Here is a 15620-nt window from a genome sequence, read left to right on the forward strand (position 1 = left end):
TTTTGTTTTTATTTGATAAATATTGACTAATTAGGCTTAAAAGATTTATCTCGTGATTTACAGATAAACTGTGCAATTAGTTTTTATTTTTATCTATATTTAATGTTCCATGTATGTGCTGTAACTTGTAAGATTCAATGTGACCGAAATCTTGAAAAGATTTTGGTTTTGGGGTGAACTAAACAAGGCCTTGGTGAAAGTGTGCAACGAAATCTACAAGTCTAGTACATGTACCATGTACTGTATGCCGTAGAATTAGAACAGAATGCATGTTGCCACGCCCAGAGAGACCTTCAATTCCCATACAACCCTGCAGCGGCACTAATAATAACGACTGAAAAGCTTCAATTATTTCCTCGCTGGTTGCACGTCCGGCGACACGGCAGCCCAGAACTCGGCGTCCTGCTCCAGCGCTGCCATGTGCTCCGGCGTCAGCACCACCTCCGCGTCGATGCTGCCTCCGCCCTCCCGCCCCGGGAACAAGGACACCTTGCCGTCGTACTTGTTGGCCTTGCCGCCCCGCACCGCCAGCACCTTCCCCCACCCGAAGTCGCAGCCGTACATGTCGAACCGGGGCGAGCTGCTAATAAACATTGCGTTCGGGTCGAACAGCCTGAACGCCGACAGCCCCGGCTTCGCCGTCCACGCTGCCGCAAGCGCTCGGATGCCCGCGTCCGTGTGCGCCGCCACCGCGCGGCCCACGGCGGCCGCCGCCCACCCGTGCCCTCGCGCCAGCAGCTCCGACGCGCGCACCGCCTGCGTCGAGACGGCGTTGATGGCGTTCCCGAAGTACTCCGCCGGGAGCGGAGGCCGGAGCCGCGCACGGTTGTTGGCGGACGCGCGGAACACCACCTCCTGGTCCGGCGCCGTGCGCCGCGCGCGGACGAAGCACCTCCATAGCAGCGAGCTCAGCGCCTGGAAACTTGTCACGGCGGCCGCCCCGGCCGTGTCCCCGGCTGCCAGGAGCTCCTGCCGCGCACGCTCCTTGAGCGCCGCCAGGGACTCCGCCGAGAAGTGCAGCATCCGGTCCCTCTGCGGCGGCGGCGGCAGCGTCGGCCTCGCGATGAGCCCCTCCAGGTCGGCGTAAGGGAGCACGACCGGCGCCGCCGCCCTGCCACTACCGTCGGGCGACCAGCGCTCGAAAAGGGGCGGCGTGCGCGGCGACGCGAGCACGCCGGGGGATAGCCTGGCCCGCGCGATGTCCGCCCACGCGTTGATGAAGTTCCAGAAGGCCGTGCCATCGGAGAGCGCGTGGTTGTACACGAACCCGACGAAGACACCGTCGGCGAGCTCGGTGACCTGGACGACGAAGAGCGGGCGCTCGTGGCCGTCGTAGTTGATGGCCTCGTTGAGCGGGAAGAAGGATCGGACCACGCTCGGGACATCGGCGTCGGGAGGGACGACGTCGGCGACCGCGACGCCGTCCGCGACGGCCTCGAGGACCTCGACGCCCTGCCCGGCGCAGTCGACGGACACGGAGCAGCCGACGACGTGGTCCTCGTCGTCGTCATGGTGCTGGTCGATGGCGAGGCGGCCGGCGACGGGGTAGTAGGTGGCGATCGCATCGGCGAGGGCGGCCTGGAGGTGGTCGACGAGGTGGGTGAAGGTGGAGAAGCAGGGCGGCGGCGCGAAGAGCAGGCCCTTCTGGATGTAGTCGGCGGAGAGCAAGGAGAGGTCCCAGGTGGTGAGCGGGATGCGCTCGCGAGGCCGAGGCGGCGGCTTCACGGTGCGCCTCGACACCACTTGCACCGGTGACTGCTGCATCCTCCTCGATCTCTATTGGAACGCAGTTGCGCACGATAAAGTTCACTCGAGGGAGCTGCTTGCTGATTCTTTTTCTTCGGGGATGCAACAAATAACAACACCCATGGAGATATATATGTCAGCCTGGCGGCTCTGCCAACCCCTATGGTGATTATGTATTATACTCATATTTTCTATTATACAATACAATGAGCTAAGATGGTGGCCTCAAGCTCGGGTCGTCTGTTATTAATCCACAACTGTGGTTCCTGCAGGTCGCACATGGAATGCTCACGGAAATTGCCGTGCCCAATGGCTAGTGTCCATCGGTAAACCTAGTATTTCTTTTAAGAAAGACGTCTTCAATTCATATTGGATTTCATTAAAAAATAACTGTTATGACCGGATTTGCTTGGTACTCCTAGAATAGTCATATATTGGTTGCATTATATATATATACAACGCAGAATTCGTCACTACCACATCCGTAAGAAACCTGACAGCTGCTCTTGAAGTGACAATAAAGCTAGTCTCAATGCATGCTCTATCAAAATATCATGCACATTAAATATGGTGCCATATAAAGCAAATTAGTGACTTATTAGGTGTCGAGATCTTCCGTCTGGAACACCTAGGCCTTGTTTAATTTTTTAAAAAAAATTACAAAATCTTTCAGATTCCTAGTCACATCGAATCTTTAGACACATACACGGAATATTAAATATAGACAAAAATAAAAACTAATTACAAGGTTCACCTATAATTTGCGAGACGAATCTTTTGAGCCTAGTTAGTCCATGATTAGACAATATTTGTCAAATACAAACGAAAATACTAGAGTATCCATTTTATAAAAACTTTTGGAACTAAACAAGGCCCTAGATCGAGACAAAGAGTGTAATCCTAGCCTCACCGGCTTCATCCACCACTCACACCAACTTTCGCAGGAGTTGAGAGAGAAGAGAGTTCAGATACAGATTAGACGAGAGGTTGCACTTGCAGGGGATGAATATGGATGAACACACAGTCTGGCGAAAATAAGGTTGGTCAGGACTATTATACTTGGACTCTTGAGAATTTCATAATTCTCTCTATGTTCTTGTGCCTTAGAATCTTATGAATAATCTCTTGTAACTTTTTAGGATGATTGATTATAGTTGTAATTATATATAAAACTTATTTAAATTAAAATCTAGATTACCTAGGGACGAACTAATCAAAATTTAAACTGAAATCTTAAGTAGTTTGTTGCCAAAATAAATGTGTCTATCCAATTTCTGAAGTGGGGCTTCCATGTGGATAACCGAGATAAATCTCTCACCGTAATTAGACATGTCGACAAACTCCTGTCTAAGGGTATTTGGGACTGCTCTGCTTCATGTTTTTCCGCTTCGCTCTACGTTTTTTAGCCAAACGGTTTTAGCTCCACGCACTCAGTTCGAGAAAAAAGGGTGGAGTTATGAGAGCACCTGAAGAGGTACTCCACAAACTCCAGTTTTTTATGAAGCTGCTCCACGATGGAGTTTATGAAGCAGAGTTTGTGGAGCAGTCCCAAACATCCCCTAACTTTAATTAGAGATTAAATTCGTATTGTATGGGTCATCCGAGAAATTTACGGAGCTCTCGATATTTGACTACAAGAACATATGTGAATACTATAATAATTAAAATTATGATGCATTTTCATCTAAATATTTTTATGCTTTGTAACGAAAAAATCAACCAAGAATGTTTTTTAGTTCCATATATACATAAAAAATATCAAATGTAAATAAACATATATCATTTCGTCATATTTGCAAGTTTAGTATAAAATGACTGGAGGTTCCTCATAGGTCGAGTTTTTATTATTTGATTTTGTGCTGAATAACCCAGGCCCAAAGGCCTTGCAATTTCGAGGACTTTCAACACGGCCCTCGTGCCTGCTTTTAACGGTCCAGCCCAGCGTTTGAGTGGGCTTAAACTTCCTGGGCATCAGCGCTGCCATAGCCGAGCGGAGATCATCTGGAGCCGGCGGGACCCGGCGACTACCCTGCACCGGCACGGCGCCAATGGAGCCCGAGGCGGCGGCGCTGTCGCAGCTGCAGCTGCAGCTCCTCGCCCTCGTCTCCGAGTTCCGCCTTCTCCGCGTTAGCCAACCGTGAACCGCCCACCCCGCCTTGCCTTCTAGACTCTTCCAGACCCACGCACTAACAACCGCCCCCCATTTTCCGTTCGCAGGAGCGGGAGCGCGGCGCCCGCGAGGAGCTCCGCGACGCCGGCCAGGTGAGGGGCTTCTCTCGGTGTTTATTATAGGGTCATGTGCCACGTCCGCTGATGGAGGTTTTCTGTGTTCGGGCAATCTAGCGCAGAGGTGGGAAGCGGCGGCGGAGGAGCACCGTAGGGAGGCCCGGGAGCTGCGAGCCGAGGTGGCCGCGCGGGACGACTCGATACGGAGGCTCGAGGCCAGGGTTCGTGCTCCCTCACCATTTCTCTCCTGTTTTCATCATACTTGTTCACTGGGCCGCGGCTTCTGGTTTGATATTATGTTATGGTTGTCAGTTTTAGGTTGCGTTGTTGTTGGAGACCTGTTCCTCGTTAGGTTATGCTGCCCATTTTGTCTGTATCTCTGGTGGGTCCTTCCAATGATATGTGTTCCTCGTTAGGTCATGATTCTGGACAGTATCCATCATATGTGTGCCATTGCTTACAAGTCAGTGTCGTCATTCCATATGGATAAAGCTAGTTGCCGATACCATTTTGATGTATTGGCCTCCTAGTTGGTATTTCCAATTATTGTGCTTCTGTACAGATAAAGTGCCTTGAGAATGAGAATGAGCTGCTGGAGAAAAACGAAAACAACTTGAAAGAAAGCATGGAGGTGCTGCTTCAATCAAGGGAGGCTTTCATAAAACACTATGAGGCAGGTAGCTTCCTATTTTGTTTGCCCACTTATTTTGGGCCACCATTTATTTTGCATGCTATGTATACAAATTACTAAACTTGCTAGTGTATATCTCTGTCTTCGCCGCAATCACACATTTGTGCAAATCTTCTTTCAGTTAACCTACTGAAGTTTTTATGTTTACAATCATGAATCATCATCCCCTCAAATATGGCTTCTCAAACCAAGAGGATGATACAACATATTTACTGCTCCCTTTTTTAGTTATGTTTGGTTTCCTTGCTCAACTTTGCCTACTAGCCTTGCTTGCCAAGGTTGGGCAATGCTGCAAAGCATACCTTGCTAGGTGAGGATAGTCAAGTTGGCTCTCTCTCAAAAAGCATTTACATCTTTACCTCCCAATTCAAACCAAGCAAAGGAATAGAACAAGCTTGCTTGTTCTCTGACCCTGCTAAGTTGTACGCAAGAGAACCAGACATGCCTGCATCTTTGATAACGCTTCATTTTTTTTGTACAATGCCAATTGCCAATTATAAGTGATGTAGAAGCATTTATTGGTTGGAATTTGATGAAAATTGGACATTGTTTACTATCATTGAATTCACGTAATTTGATTTTGTTTTTTCAATGGTTTTAGCTTAGGTTCTCAATCAACCTATGCATGGGAAAAAACTGACATTTGGCTCATATACCAATATACCATGTTCATAGGCAGGACTCTACTTGTTCTATGCAATGGACAATCCAGATGAAGGACAAACAGATTGCTGTAATTTCGGAGAAATTGAATTCACATCTTGTTTTATTTAGTTCGGTAGAAAAGGAAGTTGCTGCTGTGAAACAAATACTAGGTGATGTGCATTGTCTGGTTGGTGAGAAGGAAAATTTAGGTATGGCTATGATCACTCTTGACACTTTGATTCTCCAGCTATCTGATTACTCTATTTCATTTTGATTATTATGTTTCACTGCTTCTCTGATTATTATGTTTCCTTACCGTCACTTTTATTGTTATTTCAGTTGCTGACTTGAAGGATAAAGTCCAAAGGATTTCTGTGCTTGAGAAAGATTTTGTAGGTATATCCTCTTCTTGTGACTTTCTTGATGAGATTGTGTTTTCTATATGATGATAGTGGCTACTGTATATGCATGATTTCTTTTTATCTTCTACTATGCAGTAACTCTCATGTTTCATTTATGCAGAGAAACTTAATTTCTTGGAAAGCAAAATCAGTGCATACCAGCTTGAACTCTGTAGTAGGGCAAGGATCATATATGAGTTAAAAAATCACCTTGAGGCTGAGAAGCTTAACAACAGTTTTCAGCCCCATCTGGAAGAAATATCCATTAACTAAGTCAATAAATTGCATAAGTTTGATTTTCAGTTTATATCAAAATCACATCAGTTGTTTTCTACCTTAATGATGTTACCTTAAGAAAACTTTGTTGGTGAAGGATGAGATTATTGAGAGATTAACTTCAGAGAATCAGGTGATTCTGTTATCAATATTTCAACTTTCCAGTTGCCTAGAAGATCCATATTGAATGCCTGTTTTTGCAGGCAATGCGTTTGGAAGTTCATAATATGGAAATTGCTTTACAGAAATTTCAAGATTTATTCAGTAGTATAGGGCATGCGGTAAGATGTAAATATTTTAGTAAAAAGTTGAATGTCATCTTTACTGCTCATATTATCAGTCTTGCATTATATTATAATTTCTTCATCATGTCTGTAGCTAAGTACTATTTGTTCTTGAACTTATTGAGTACTAGGGAATGAAGAGTTTTTCAGCAATTTCTGAAAGTCAGGATGTGAATAATGAGCAGCTTGAAAGGTGAGTGGTTCATTAAACATTTATTGTTCCAATCACAAATTGACTTCTTTTTTTTTAAAAAAAAACTGAACATGCTGTATGTTGTGCATGGTGAAACAATTAGCATTCCAGGTACACAATGTGGTTTAGCAAATGAGCATACCTCGGTAACTGCAGTTGTCAAAGAAGGTAAGTCCTCCTTTTCCTCTTTTAAGAGCATGGTTTCAATCCGTCCTTATGAGACCTGGATGTCATTATCATAATATATATTTACTCTCTGCAGTGACACACTTGGTTTCCAAAAACTCTTAATAATCTTTCTTTGTTCAAGTTCCACTGTAGACTATCTAAGTTATCCAACTTCATATCCAGTTTTGCACTTGGCATATCATTGTTGGACCAAATTTTTTAACATTGACAATTTGCTTCCACTTTATGCTCTTCCATTTGACGTTTCTGATTTCTACTTTGTCTCTTGTGTGTCAATCTGTCAACTATTCTATTTCTAAATTTCTACAGCCACCACACAAAATGTTGACCACCAGTTGGAAACTGATCCAAGCAGCATGCAAGTAGAAAGCCCAGTGCACTTCAAGGTAACTTGCCTATTACTTCATCGCTTATCTAGTCTAGCATGGGTAAAAAACTCGTCTTCCATAGTTCTGTATCATATACTGAGTTCTCTTCATGCTTGTAGTCTGGTGCCTTGCCATCTCCGGAGCTAGTAGCTGCGAATACAGAAACAGCTGGCAGCCTTCTTGAACCCAAAGGAGACATTGATATGGTATGGGATCTTACGCTCCTTACACTATGGGGTTGTTTGGAGCACATATTTTGTGGAAATCAAAATTCCTAGAACAGATTTTAACCTAACTACCTGAAAAATGTTGTTTGGAAACTCATTTAAAGAAAACCCATTTTTCATAAAAAAAACCCAGTCGTGCACTTTGTGAAAAATGATTACTTTATGAAAACCGGCTCTCAAAAAGTCATGCTTGCTGGTGTCGATTTGGTGGTTCATGTTCACTTCACTAATTAAGATCTGGGTGATCTGGGTTAAAGGTTAAAGCAGCACTCCCCTGGGATTGTCGTGTCTGCAACCCTGCATGTGCACCAACATTACTGCATGCTCCTAAGACCCGCACTCCGTATTTGGCCTGCTGATTCAATTTTTTTCTTCGTCATGAAGTGTGTTGCTTCACACCTGTCTTCTTTCTGAAGGCTTTAGCCATATTGCTGGTGGCCCACTCAATTAGTGGTGCTGGTTCACTGGGACACGGGGAGCAGGGAGGTGCATGGTGGACTGCTGCTTAGCTAGGGCATGGCTAGCAGTGTCCACTCATGTTACTGCTGCTGGACACTGACAAACAGGAGCTGAAAGAGTAGCAATGTCGATTTCTCTATTGGCTATGGCTTAGGTGAGTAAAAGAGGTGGTTAGGAAACAGTATTTTGTTCATACTGTATCAAGAACGAGATGAGATCACACTTTTTTTTGGCCCAAACAGAGTCTATGCAAAACAAAGTTTCACGTTACCTGCAAAACCTGAAGTCAGCGAAATCACTACCTACAGCTCTCTTTTCCAAAAGTTGCTCTTAAATTGTAATTTTCGAAAAGAGATTTGTTGTTCATCAGATCCAAACAACCACTATAAGCCCGAAGCCCCCAAGCATCTTCCTTACATGATAAGTTATAACTTTAAAATACAACACATTATGCTGGTTGACTGAACTTGGTCTTTTGCAGGGTGGTTTATCTCCTGCACGACCAACAGATTGTTTGAATCTGGATCCTGACACGGAGAATCAGTCCTAACCATGCAATTTGTATCCCTTCACACCTGGAATTTGGATATGGATAGTTACTGATTCCGTGGCTGGTTGTCGAGCATATTTTCTTCTCCCTAGTTGATCACCCCCCCCCCTCCCCCCCTGTTCCCCTGTTTGCATAGGTCCATTTAGTTAGCCGCTAAAGAGAGAGATCAGGTAGTGTAAGGTGTATTTGGTTTTCGGTTTTTGTTCTGTTAACGTGGGGTGTCTTGAGAAGTGTGCAGCTATGTAAAAGGTCTTGTAGTGTACTGCCTACCGAGTTATCCGACACTGCTTTATCTTTGATTTGGCAAAGAAGTATGGTTATTAAGAGCAATGGAAATGTAGTGTGAGTACTCATCTGGTTACAGTTTTGGTACATTTGTATCTGAATTAGGATATGCTGTCACATTGGGTAATAACTAGTAACGTGAGTTGTTTGAATGATTGCCAACAAGAGGCAAACTGAACGAGTGTTTCGCTGTCACAACAAATCCAAATATTTTGTTTGGTTATAATACCCTGGAATGGTCTAGCTGCATGATTTGCTTTTGATTTATGTGCAATCTGAGAATGGTTTCACTGAAGTTAGACTTGATATTTGCTCTTTCCATGCACTTACAAAACAGCAAGAGCTTGCTCATCAACCTACCAGGACCATTACAACGGCATTGTTAATGCTGATCCTTCTATCCTCGTCTACGTACGTGAAGGAGCATGCTATTGAAATGAAGGAAGGAAGGAAGGAAGGAAGGAAGGAAGGAAGGAAGGAAGCACGCACGCATGGTATGGTATGGTATCTGAAATGAAATGGAATGGAAATGGAATCAAAATGCAGTCCAAGTGGCACTCCTCTGCCTGGGCTTGAGCGACACGTGCATGCCGTCTCCCTCCGCCATGAGAGAGCCGCACTTGGCGGCAGGGATGCTGTTGGGCGTGAGCGCGCCTGGCCTGGGCGACGGGAACCTCGGCGGCCTGCCCCGTGGCGACAGGCTGACCTCCTCGAGCGCCCGGAACTGGAGCTCGGACGGGTAGTCGCGGACGCAGCCGATCCGGGGCCCGGCGCCGGTGCTCCAGTGGAAGTGCAGCTGCTTGCCGAGCTGGTACGAGTGCATGGCCCGCTTGGAGTTGATGCGGCTGAGGATGAGCGCCTCCGGCACCTCCGCCAGGTCGTCCAGGTACTGGTCCTCGTACCCGCCGTCCTCCGCGAACAGGTTCCGCTTGCAGAAGTCGAGGCACTCGCCCAGCATGGCCGAGTCCGGCTCCACATCCTTCACGCCGGGCGACGGCGCCCTGCCCGCGTTGCCGCCGCCGCTGCTGCTGTGCGCGGTGGGCGGCAGCGGTGCTATGTTGTTGTTGGAGCTGATCAGCAGCCTGGGTGGCCGCTTCCCTTGCAGCCTGTTGTCTGAGGAGCTCTTCCTCATCGTCGTCGCCGTCGCTGGCGACGGCGTGCTGCACGTCTCTGTAGATGTGGCTTCGTCGTGGCTGCACGTCTCGGCTTCGGCTTCGGCGTTGCCATGGCGTTGATCAGATTCTGCCTCCTGTTCACCATGGCTCTCTTCTTGCTGGCAGAGTTGGGTCAGGTCCAGCTGAGAGTGGCTGCCTCTCAGGCTGAAGTCACCGTCTTCTTCACCTTCAGATGGGCTCAACTGTAGCAAAAGAGAAAAGCCAGCAAAATAATCAGCTGAAGCGTCTGGGATGATCACCACTGTGAGGCCACACATTAGGCTCCTTCCTTACTACCTTCACATCGGTAAGCTCCACACTCCTGTCCTTGAGGAAGTTCATGAACTCCTGAAAGTTCTGCTCCGTCGGCCGATAATGCCCACTGTGAGGCCACACAGCCTGAAATGAACACATCTCAAACTTGAGAGCAAGAAAAAAGAGATCGGTGATGTTGGGATGAAGTTCCATGCCGCACCTTGAGAATTCCATCCTCCACAACCAGTCTTCCTGCAGCAGATGTGGCCCCCCCTGCAAGGAAGCTTGAGTGCTGGAATACGCCCTTCTGCTTCTGCAAACATGTCAAAATTTTTGTCTCACTTCAGTAACTGAATTGCTCTTAGCGTTCTAAAGAATTCTTTCAGGGAATCATCATTCACCTGGCCTATGTAAAGAGTCTTGCAGGTACTGAGCACAAAGATCCACTTGGTCCCCTTGGCGCTTCCCGTCGTGTCGACTATCTGACGGCTCAGCTTGTACATCAGCCTCTTATCCTCGACTATCACTTCATAATTTTCCCTTTCTTTCTACACGAGCACGAGACGACATATTTGGTTTTTTTCCCCCTTTCTTTCTGCCTGAATTAATGTTTCTTTTTTCACTTTGAATCAGAGAAGGAACAAACAGTGGAACTTACAGGGCCAAGGTACTTGATACATTGCTTGTGCAACTTCGATCTACAGCAATGCTCCTCTAAGTTGACATCTTTCCCTTCTCCCACATCCAACCTGTCCAAAGAATTTCAAAACCGTCAGTACTGGATCAGTAACTATGTTGTTCATTGGTTCAGACACATGACTTTTGCTCTCTGTGTGTACCAATAGAAGAATGGTTGCTTGCTCTGGCAATGGAGCCAGCGGTGGTAGTAGAAGTGCAGGTTGTGGCCATAACGATGTCGAGGGTCAATCTGACAATCAGAAATGGATCAAAATGCAGTTTTGATTGCTCAGCGGCATAATCTGACTAGTATTACATTTATGGAGACATTTATATTCTTGGTACATAACATACCGCCTCGAGCCAGTGCTGCAGCGCAAGTTTCTGGGCCTTTTCATCCTTGGAGAGACCTTTGCCAACCTAAACGCGACAGCGATACTACACCTCTGTCAGGAATGCTGTATATATGTTCCATGAAAAGAGAACTGCTGATACAAAGTTGGTATTGCACTGTACAAGATTAATAATGCTGATTGCTGAATTATTATGATGGTATATCTGAACAGAAGAATACAATTGGTACCTTGGCAGCCCTCATTCTTGCCCGGGACCATTTTGAGACAGCAGTCTCAGGCTTCTCTATGTCAAAGAATGACACCGAGTTCCGCTTGAGCAGTGCAAAGTCAAGCAACTTCCACCTGCATTTTATATAGGATCTCATCATAAATAAAATTCAGAAAAGCACCACCTTGATGGCGGCTTGATGACAAGAAGAAGCTCACCCAACCCAACAAATAGCATACCATCGTTGTTCCACAAGAACAGCACAATCCGCAAGCTGCCGCCTTGTCCTGAAGCTCTTGTACACCTTCTGCAGCCTGACAGCCGCGGCCTGGTGCTTGGGGCTGTCCATTCCGACCATGGGGTAATCAAAATCTGGTGGACGGTCCCCGATTGGCCCGAATCTTGATGAGCCACAAGTAGCTGTAGCAGCACCAGCACAGATGATGTTGCAAGCTTCTCTATCAGGAGGTTTAGGACTCCTGATGGACAACACATTCTGCATCGGAATGCTGTCAGCCTCTCTCCTTTTGAAGCTCAGGGAGCCTTCTATGATGAGCTTCCCGGAGGCAAAGGCGGGGGGCAATGCCGAAGGCGAAGTCGAAGGCGAAGACAAAGGCGACTCGGCGTCGGCCTCCATGTCGTCGAAGCTGAGAGACCGGATGAAGAGCCGCCCCATGTTGTCCTCCACTGCTGGCAGGTAGTCGTCCGGTGGGTATGAGATTGACAGCCCCATTTCCCCTGATGCCAAGATGTGGTGCCACACAGACAAAGGCCTTCGCCGTCTTTCTTCTTTTTTTTTTCTCTGATTGGATTAGATTGGATTCGGTTGTTGGATTGGATCTCACAATCTGCGGTCCGTCTCAGCCAATCTGCATGTGCCAAGAAAGAATGGACACCAAGTTCAAGTTTTGTGAATGCGTAAGAACTGTTTCAGAAGAACACATTTGAAGCCCTGTTTGGGTTGGGTTCATGCTTCTCTTTGCAAACAATTTCCCATCTTCAGGAACAGATTGCAGGTCAGGATGCAAGGAATAGACAACAATCAAGGAAGGGAAGAAAGAGAACATGCATGATGCAACTCAACAAGAACAGCCTCAATCTCCTTCAAACTTTGTGTCTTCCTTGTAAAATCGAAAGGACCCATTATCTATCTAGTCTAGAAAACTAAATGATACTACAAACATATACAAACCAACAACAATCAAGAAACATACCTTGCCTCCAAGAGAAATCCAAATCCTGGTGCCAAAGCAAGTTGCAACCACCTCAGAGGCAGGCTCCTTGATTGTGAGACAGACAGGCTTGCTGTGAGGCAGAAAGCTATTTTGTGAAGCGCAGGGGGCCGGCCAATGGGGAGGAGATTTAGGAGGAACAGAATCTAAATGGGGCGGTGGCCATACGGGGAAGGTAGGTGGCAGGAGCTAGCCCAAAAGCCCCTGCACTCTATAAATAACAAACCAAAACTTGCGGTGTCCTATCCTAGCTAGCTCCCTGATCAAAAGTCTGTCTGTCACTGACAGATTTGATGAGTTATAAAAAATAAGTACTTTACTAACATAACAACAAGTTAGTAGCACTTAACATGCATGTAAGTACAGGTTATTGTCTGATACAAGGAGCTTTCACGCTGGTCCTCTTTGCCTTGAAAAATGCGTTCTGAAAGAATTGAAAAAGGGATCAAGAGTGTGCTGGCAACAGATGGCCGGTCTATTCCGTCTTTTTTGCCCCGTGTGCTTCTCGTCTCGGCAAACTTGACAATTCGTGGGTAGCATCGTGTCTCGATTTTTGTTTTGGGTATTTTATAGGAGAAAAATATATATACAAGTCAAATTTGCAGAAGAATTATTTTGCCGACACATAGCATGATGCAATGCAACAGACATTAGGACTAATCAGTGGTATTAGATTAAATCAAGATCTGGTGATCCATATTCTTATCCAAGTCTACATCGGAATGACCAGAGGGGTCGCTTTCGGTTGGCAGTTGAATCTCATGAAGAGAGCCATTAACCCTTTGACAAATGTTAGCACGGGAAAACAGTAATAATAAGCTGATTAAAAAGGTGGCCACAAGTCTACTCCAGCCAGCTCTCCATGACCAACTCCATGACAAGGCAATCTTATTAAGCTGCAATATCATGAGCCCTAGCTTTCTAATTCCCTTTTGAAAAGGATCCAGCTCAACACTTTAGCCCATTGCTAATTTAACTTTTGCCCATCACAACTAGACAGCGACTTCTCAGAGACTCAGACGCAAAGTAACTCAACGATCCACACGTTATGTCCTGGAGTATGTACGTAGACATTTGTATTCCAGAGAAACCAGTATCTATCACTGTATATACTTCCTCTATCGCAGAAAGCATGTAAATCTCGTTTTTGAAGATTAGTGTAGGTGTAAATTTATGCATTTGTCTCTTCTCTATCTTTTTTTGTTGTCTTCTAGAATTTTCTTCTCATGGATGGTAGTTTTTAGTCATATATGGATATTTTTAATTAGTGGATCCTATTAAAAAAGATGATATATAACTCTATAATTACATGTTTTTTAAGATAAGATTTAACATTAGAATTACATTTTTTTTTAGGCGAAGAGAGTAGAAGAAAATGTGAATGAAGAGCATATGCATATGTAATGGCAGATTATTAAAAATGAAGTAGAAAAAAAACCACTCCTGTACAAACAAGCTCGCAGAGTCTTGTACAGTTGTACGAATAAATAATTGAAATTAAAAATGGCCCAGACTGAGATGGACGGCCGACCAGGTCTCGGGAGTCAAAAGGCGAGAGACAAGGCAAAGCTGGCAAGGCGTCGGAAGGCAGGTCCGATTCTGCAATCCATCACCGGCACGCACGTACACGGCCGTACATGGTCGCCGTACAGCATGCTGCAATCAACCATCATCCCACGCGCTTTGCTGTTCCTGGATTTTCTAGGATGCACGCTGCACGGTCGGATCATATATAGAGCTCGATCGGCTACAGCAATGCATAGCGCCATAGAGCATGCTTGATCAATTATTATACTCCCCTGCTCCAAAACAAGTGATTTTTTTTTACTTCTAGTCATTTTATTTGACTATTTATCTTATTCAAAAATTTTATATAAATTATAAAATAAATAAATTATTATTAAAATATCTCTAATGCTACAATAAGTCATAACAAAAACAGTGATATTTATAGAAAAGATGAACAATCAAACAAGACGTGTAAAAGTAAAAAAAAAAGCACTAATTTTAGGACAGATGTTGTATAATACTAAAAATTAGCTACTCTCTCCGTCCTAATTTATATATTGTTTTCATATTTATAGATACACAAATTTAATTGATGTATTTAAATATATTGTAAAATTCATGTACTTACGTAAGCCAAAATGATCTATAATTTAGGACAGATGTTGGTAACTATTAATCTTTAGCAAGAGGCCGTTTGGTGGTTGGATAGTGGGTTGGAGATGCATATAAACAGTTAGAATCTACTTTTTGCCCCTTTTGATTTATCGCTATGGTATGCGTGTCGATTAAACTTTCTTAAATTTGACTATATATTATAGAATTATTAATGATATTTGTATCTCTATATATTTTTATGATAATACATTGAACTATCTCTCTAATGATACTAACATGTATCATAAATATTAATTTTTTGCCGCTAATTTTTAGTAATAATGGATCCATAAATTGCCCTTAGGCTAGCGTTAAGTAAGTTCTTACACACTTTGCCAAAGAAAAATAATTCAACCTAAAGTTGACAATACAATTAGATAGAGAATCTAATTTCTCTTCTTATAATTGGATTCCCCACCTAATTGCACGTTTAAATCAAAAGGCTATGAAAGGGCACATGGCTCTCTAGTGGGTTTTGGTGAGTTAATGATAGTCAATTTAGGAACTAATCATATTTTTGCGAGACGAGCTGTATGAACTTATTCATTTGAGTATAGTATGTCACATTTGTCTAGTCGACCTACTTGTAGATGGAGATGTTAATGATGTATTTGATGAAGATGTGCTCGTTGTACCAATTGATGATGCATGTAACCACATGCCAAATAGATAGAGTCTTGTTTCTTGTAATTGTCATGAAGCCTAGGTATGATGAGAAGGCAATTATTACCCCCACGCACAAAAACACCCTCTTTGGAATTCTCCGATATCAAGCTCTGCTGCCCCCTATTTGAATTTCCCATGTGTTGTCATCTACAGTTGCCCAACACTGCCTAAGCTCTAGTGCCCTACTCTCCGATGACACCAGAGTTATTAGGATTTGTGCCGTTGTTTTTGTATTATGCTAGGGTAGTGAACTAAACTCGAGTGGGTAAGCTCTGGTGAGGGTAAAAACCCTTCACCGAGCTCCTCTTCTCAAACCTTTTCAAATGACTAACCCCAACAAATCTCCCACAAGATGACTAACATCTTTA

The 15620-nt window shown here is 44.7% G+C and overlaps 3 protein-coding genes across 6 annotated transcripts; 1 reads left to right on the plus strand and 2 right to left on the minus strand.

The window, feature by feature from the left end:
- On the minus strand, positions 179 to 2179 carry LOC8064927 (uncharacterized acetyltransferase At3g50280). Its single transcript, XM_021461479.1, has one exon. The coding sequence runs from the start codon at positions 1762 to 1764 to the stop codon at positions 349 to 351; it is 1416 nt and encodes a 471-aa protein (XP_021317154.1). The 5' UTR covers positions 1765 to 2179; the 3' UTR covers positions 179 to 348.
- LOC8062263 (coiled-coil domain-containing protein 57) lies at positions 3722 to 8618 on the plus strand. Of its 4 annotated transcripts, XR_002449275.1 has the most exons (16): positions 3826 to 3883; positions 3964 to 4008; positions 4095 to 4193; positions 4285 to 4435; positions 4535 to 4645; positions 5343 to 5517; positions 5648 to 5704; positions 5831 to 5967; positions 6059 to 6118; positions 6189 to 6266; positions 6401 to 6462; positions 6566 to 6630; positions 6961 to 7037; positions 7139 to 7225; positions 7663 to 7859; positions 8187 to 8618. XR_002449275.1 is itself a non-coding variant. In XM_021451445.1 (14 exons), the coding sequence occupies exons 1-14, from the start codon at positions 3795 to 3797 to the stop codon at positions 8253 to 8255; spliced, it is 1200 nt and encodes a 399-aa protein (XP_021307120.1). In that variant the 5' UTR covers positions 3724 to 3794; the 3' UTR covers positions 8256 to 8618. The 4 variants fall into 4 exon arrangements, 1 of the variants encoding a protein (XP_021307120.1); XR_002449273.1 differs by lacking the exon at positions 4285 to 4435 and having other exon boundaries at positions 3722 to 3872; XR_002449274.1 differs by having other exon boundaries at positions 3746 to 4008; positions 4090 to 4193.
- On the minus strand, positions 8826 to 12797 carry LOC8064928 (IQ domain-containing protein IQM4). Its single transcript, XM_002467215.2, has 10 exons — positions 12406 to 12797; positions 11431 to 12060; positions 11211 to 11325; positions 10982 to 11047; positions 10789 to 10877; positions 10608 to 10698; positions 10351 to 10497; positions 10170 to 10262; positions 9992 to 10093; positions 8826 to 9897 (listed from the first exon to the last, which is right to left on the minus strand). Exons 2-10 carry the CDS (start codon positions 11922 to 11924, stop codon positions 9076 to 9078), a joined length of 2019 nt encoding a protein of 672 aa, XP_002467260.1. The 5' UTR covers positions 11925 to 12060; positions 12406 to 12797; the 3' UTR covers positions 8826 to 9075.

This window comes from Sorghum bicolor, chromosome 1 (genome assembly GCF_000003195.3).
Source record: "Sorghum bicolor cultivar BTx623 chromosome 1, Sorghum_bicolor_NCBIv3, whole genome shotgun sequence".
NCBI classification, from domain to species: Eukaryota; Viridiplantae; Streptophyta; class Magnoliopsida; order Poales; family Poaceae; genus Sorghum; species Sorghum bicolor.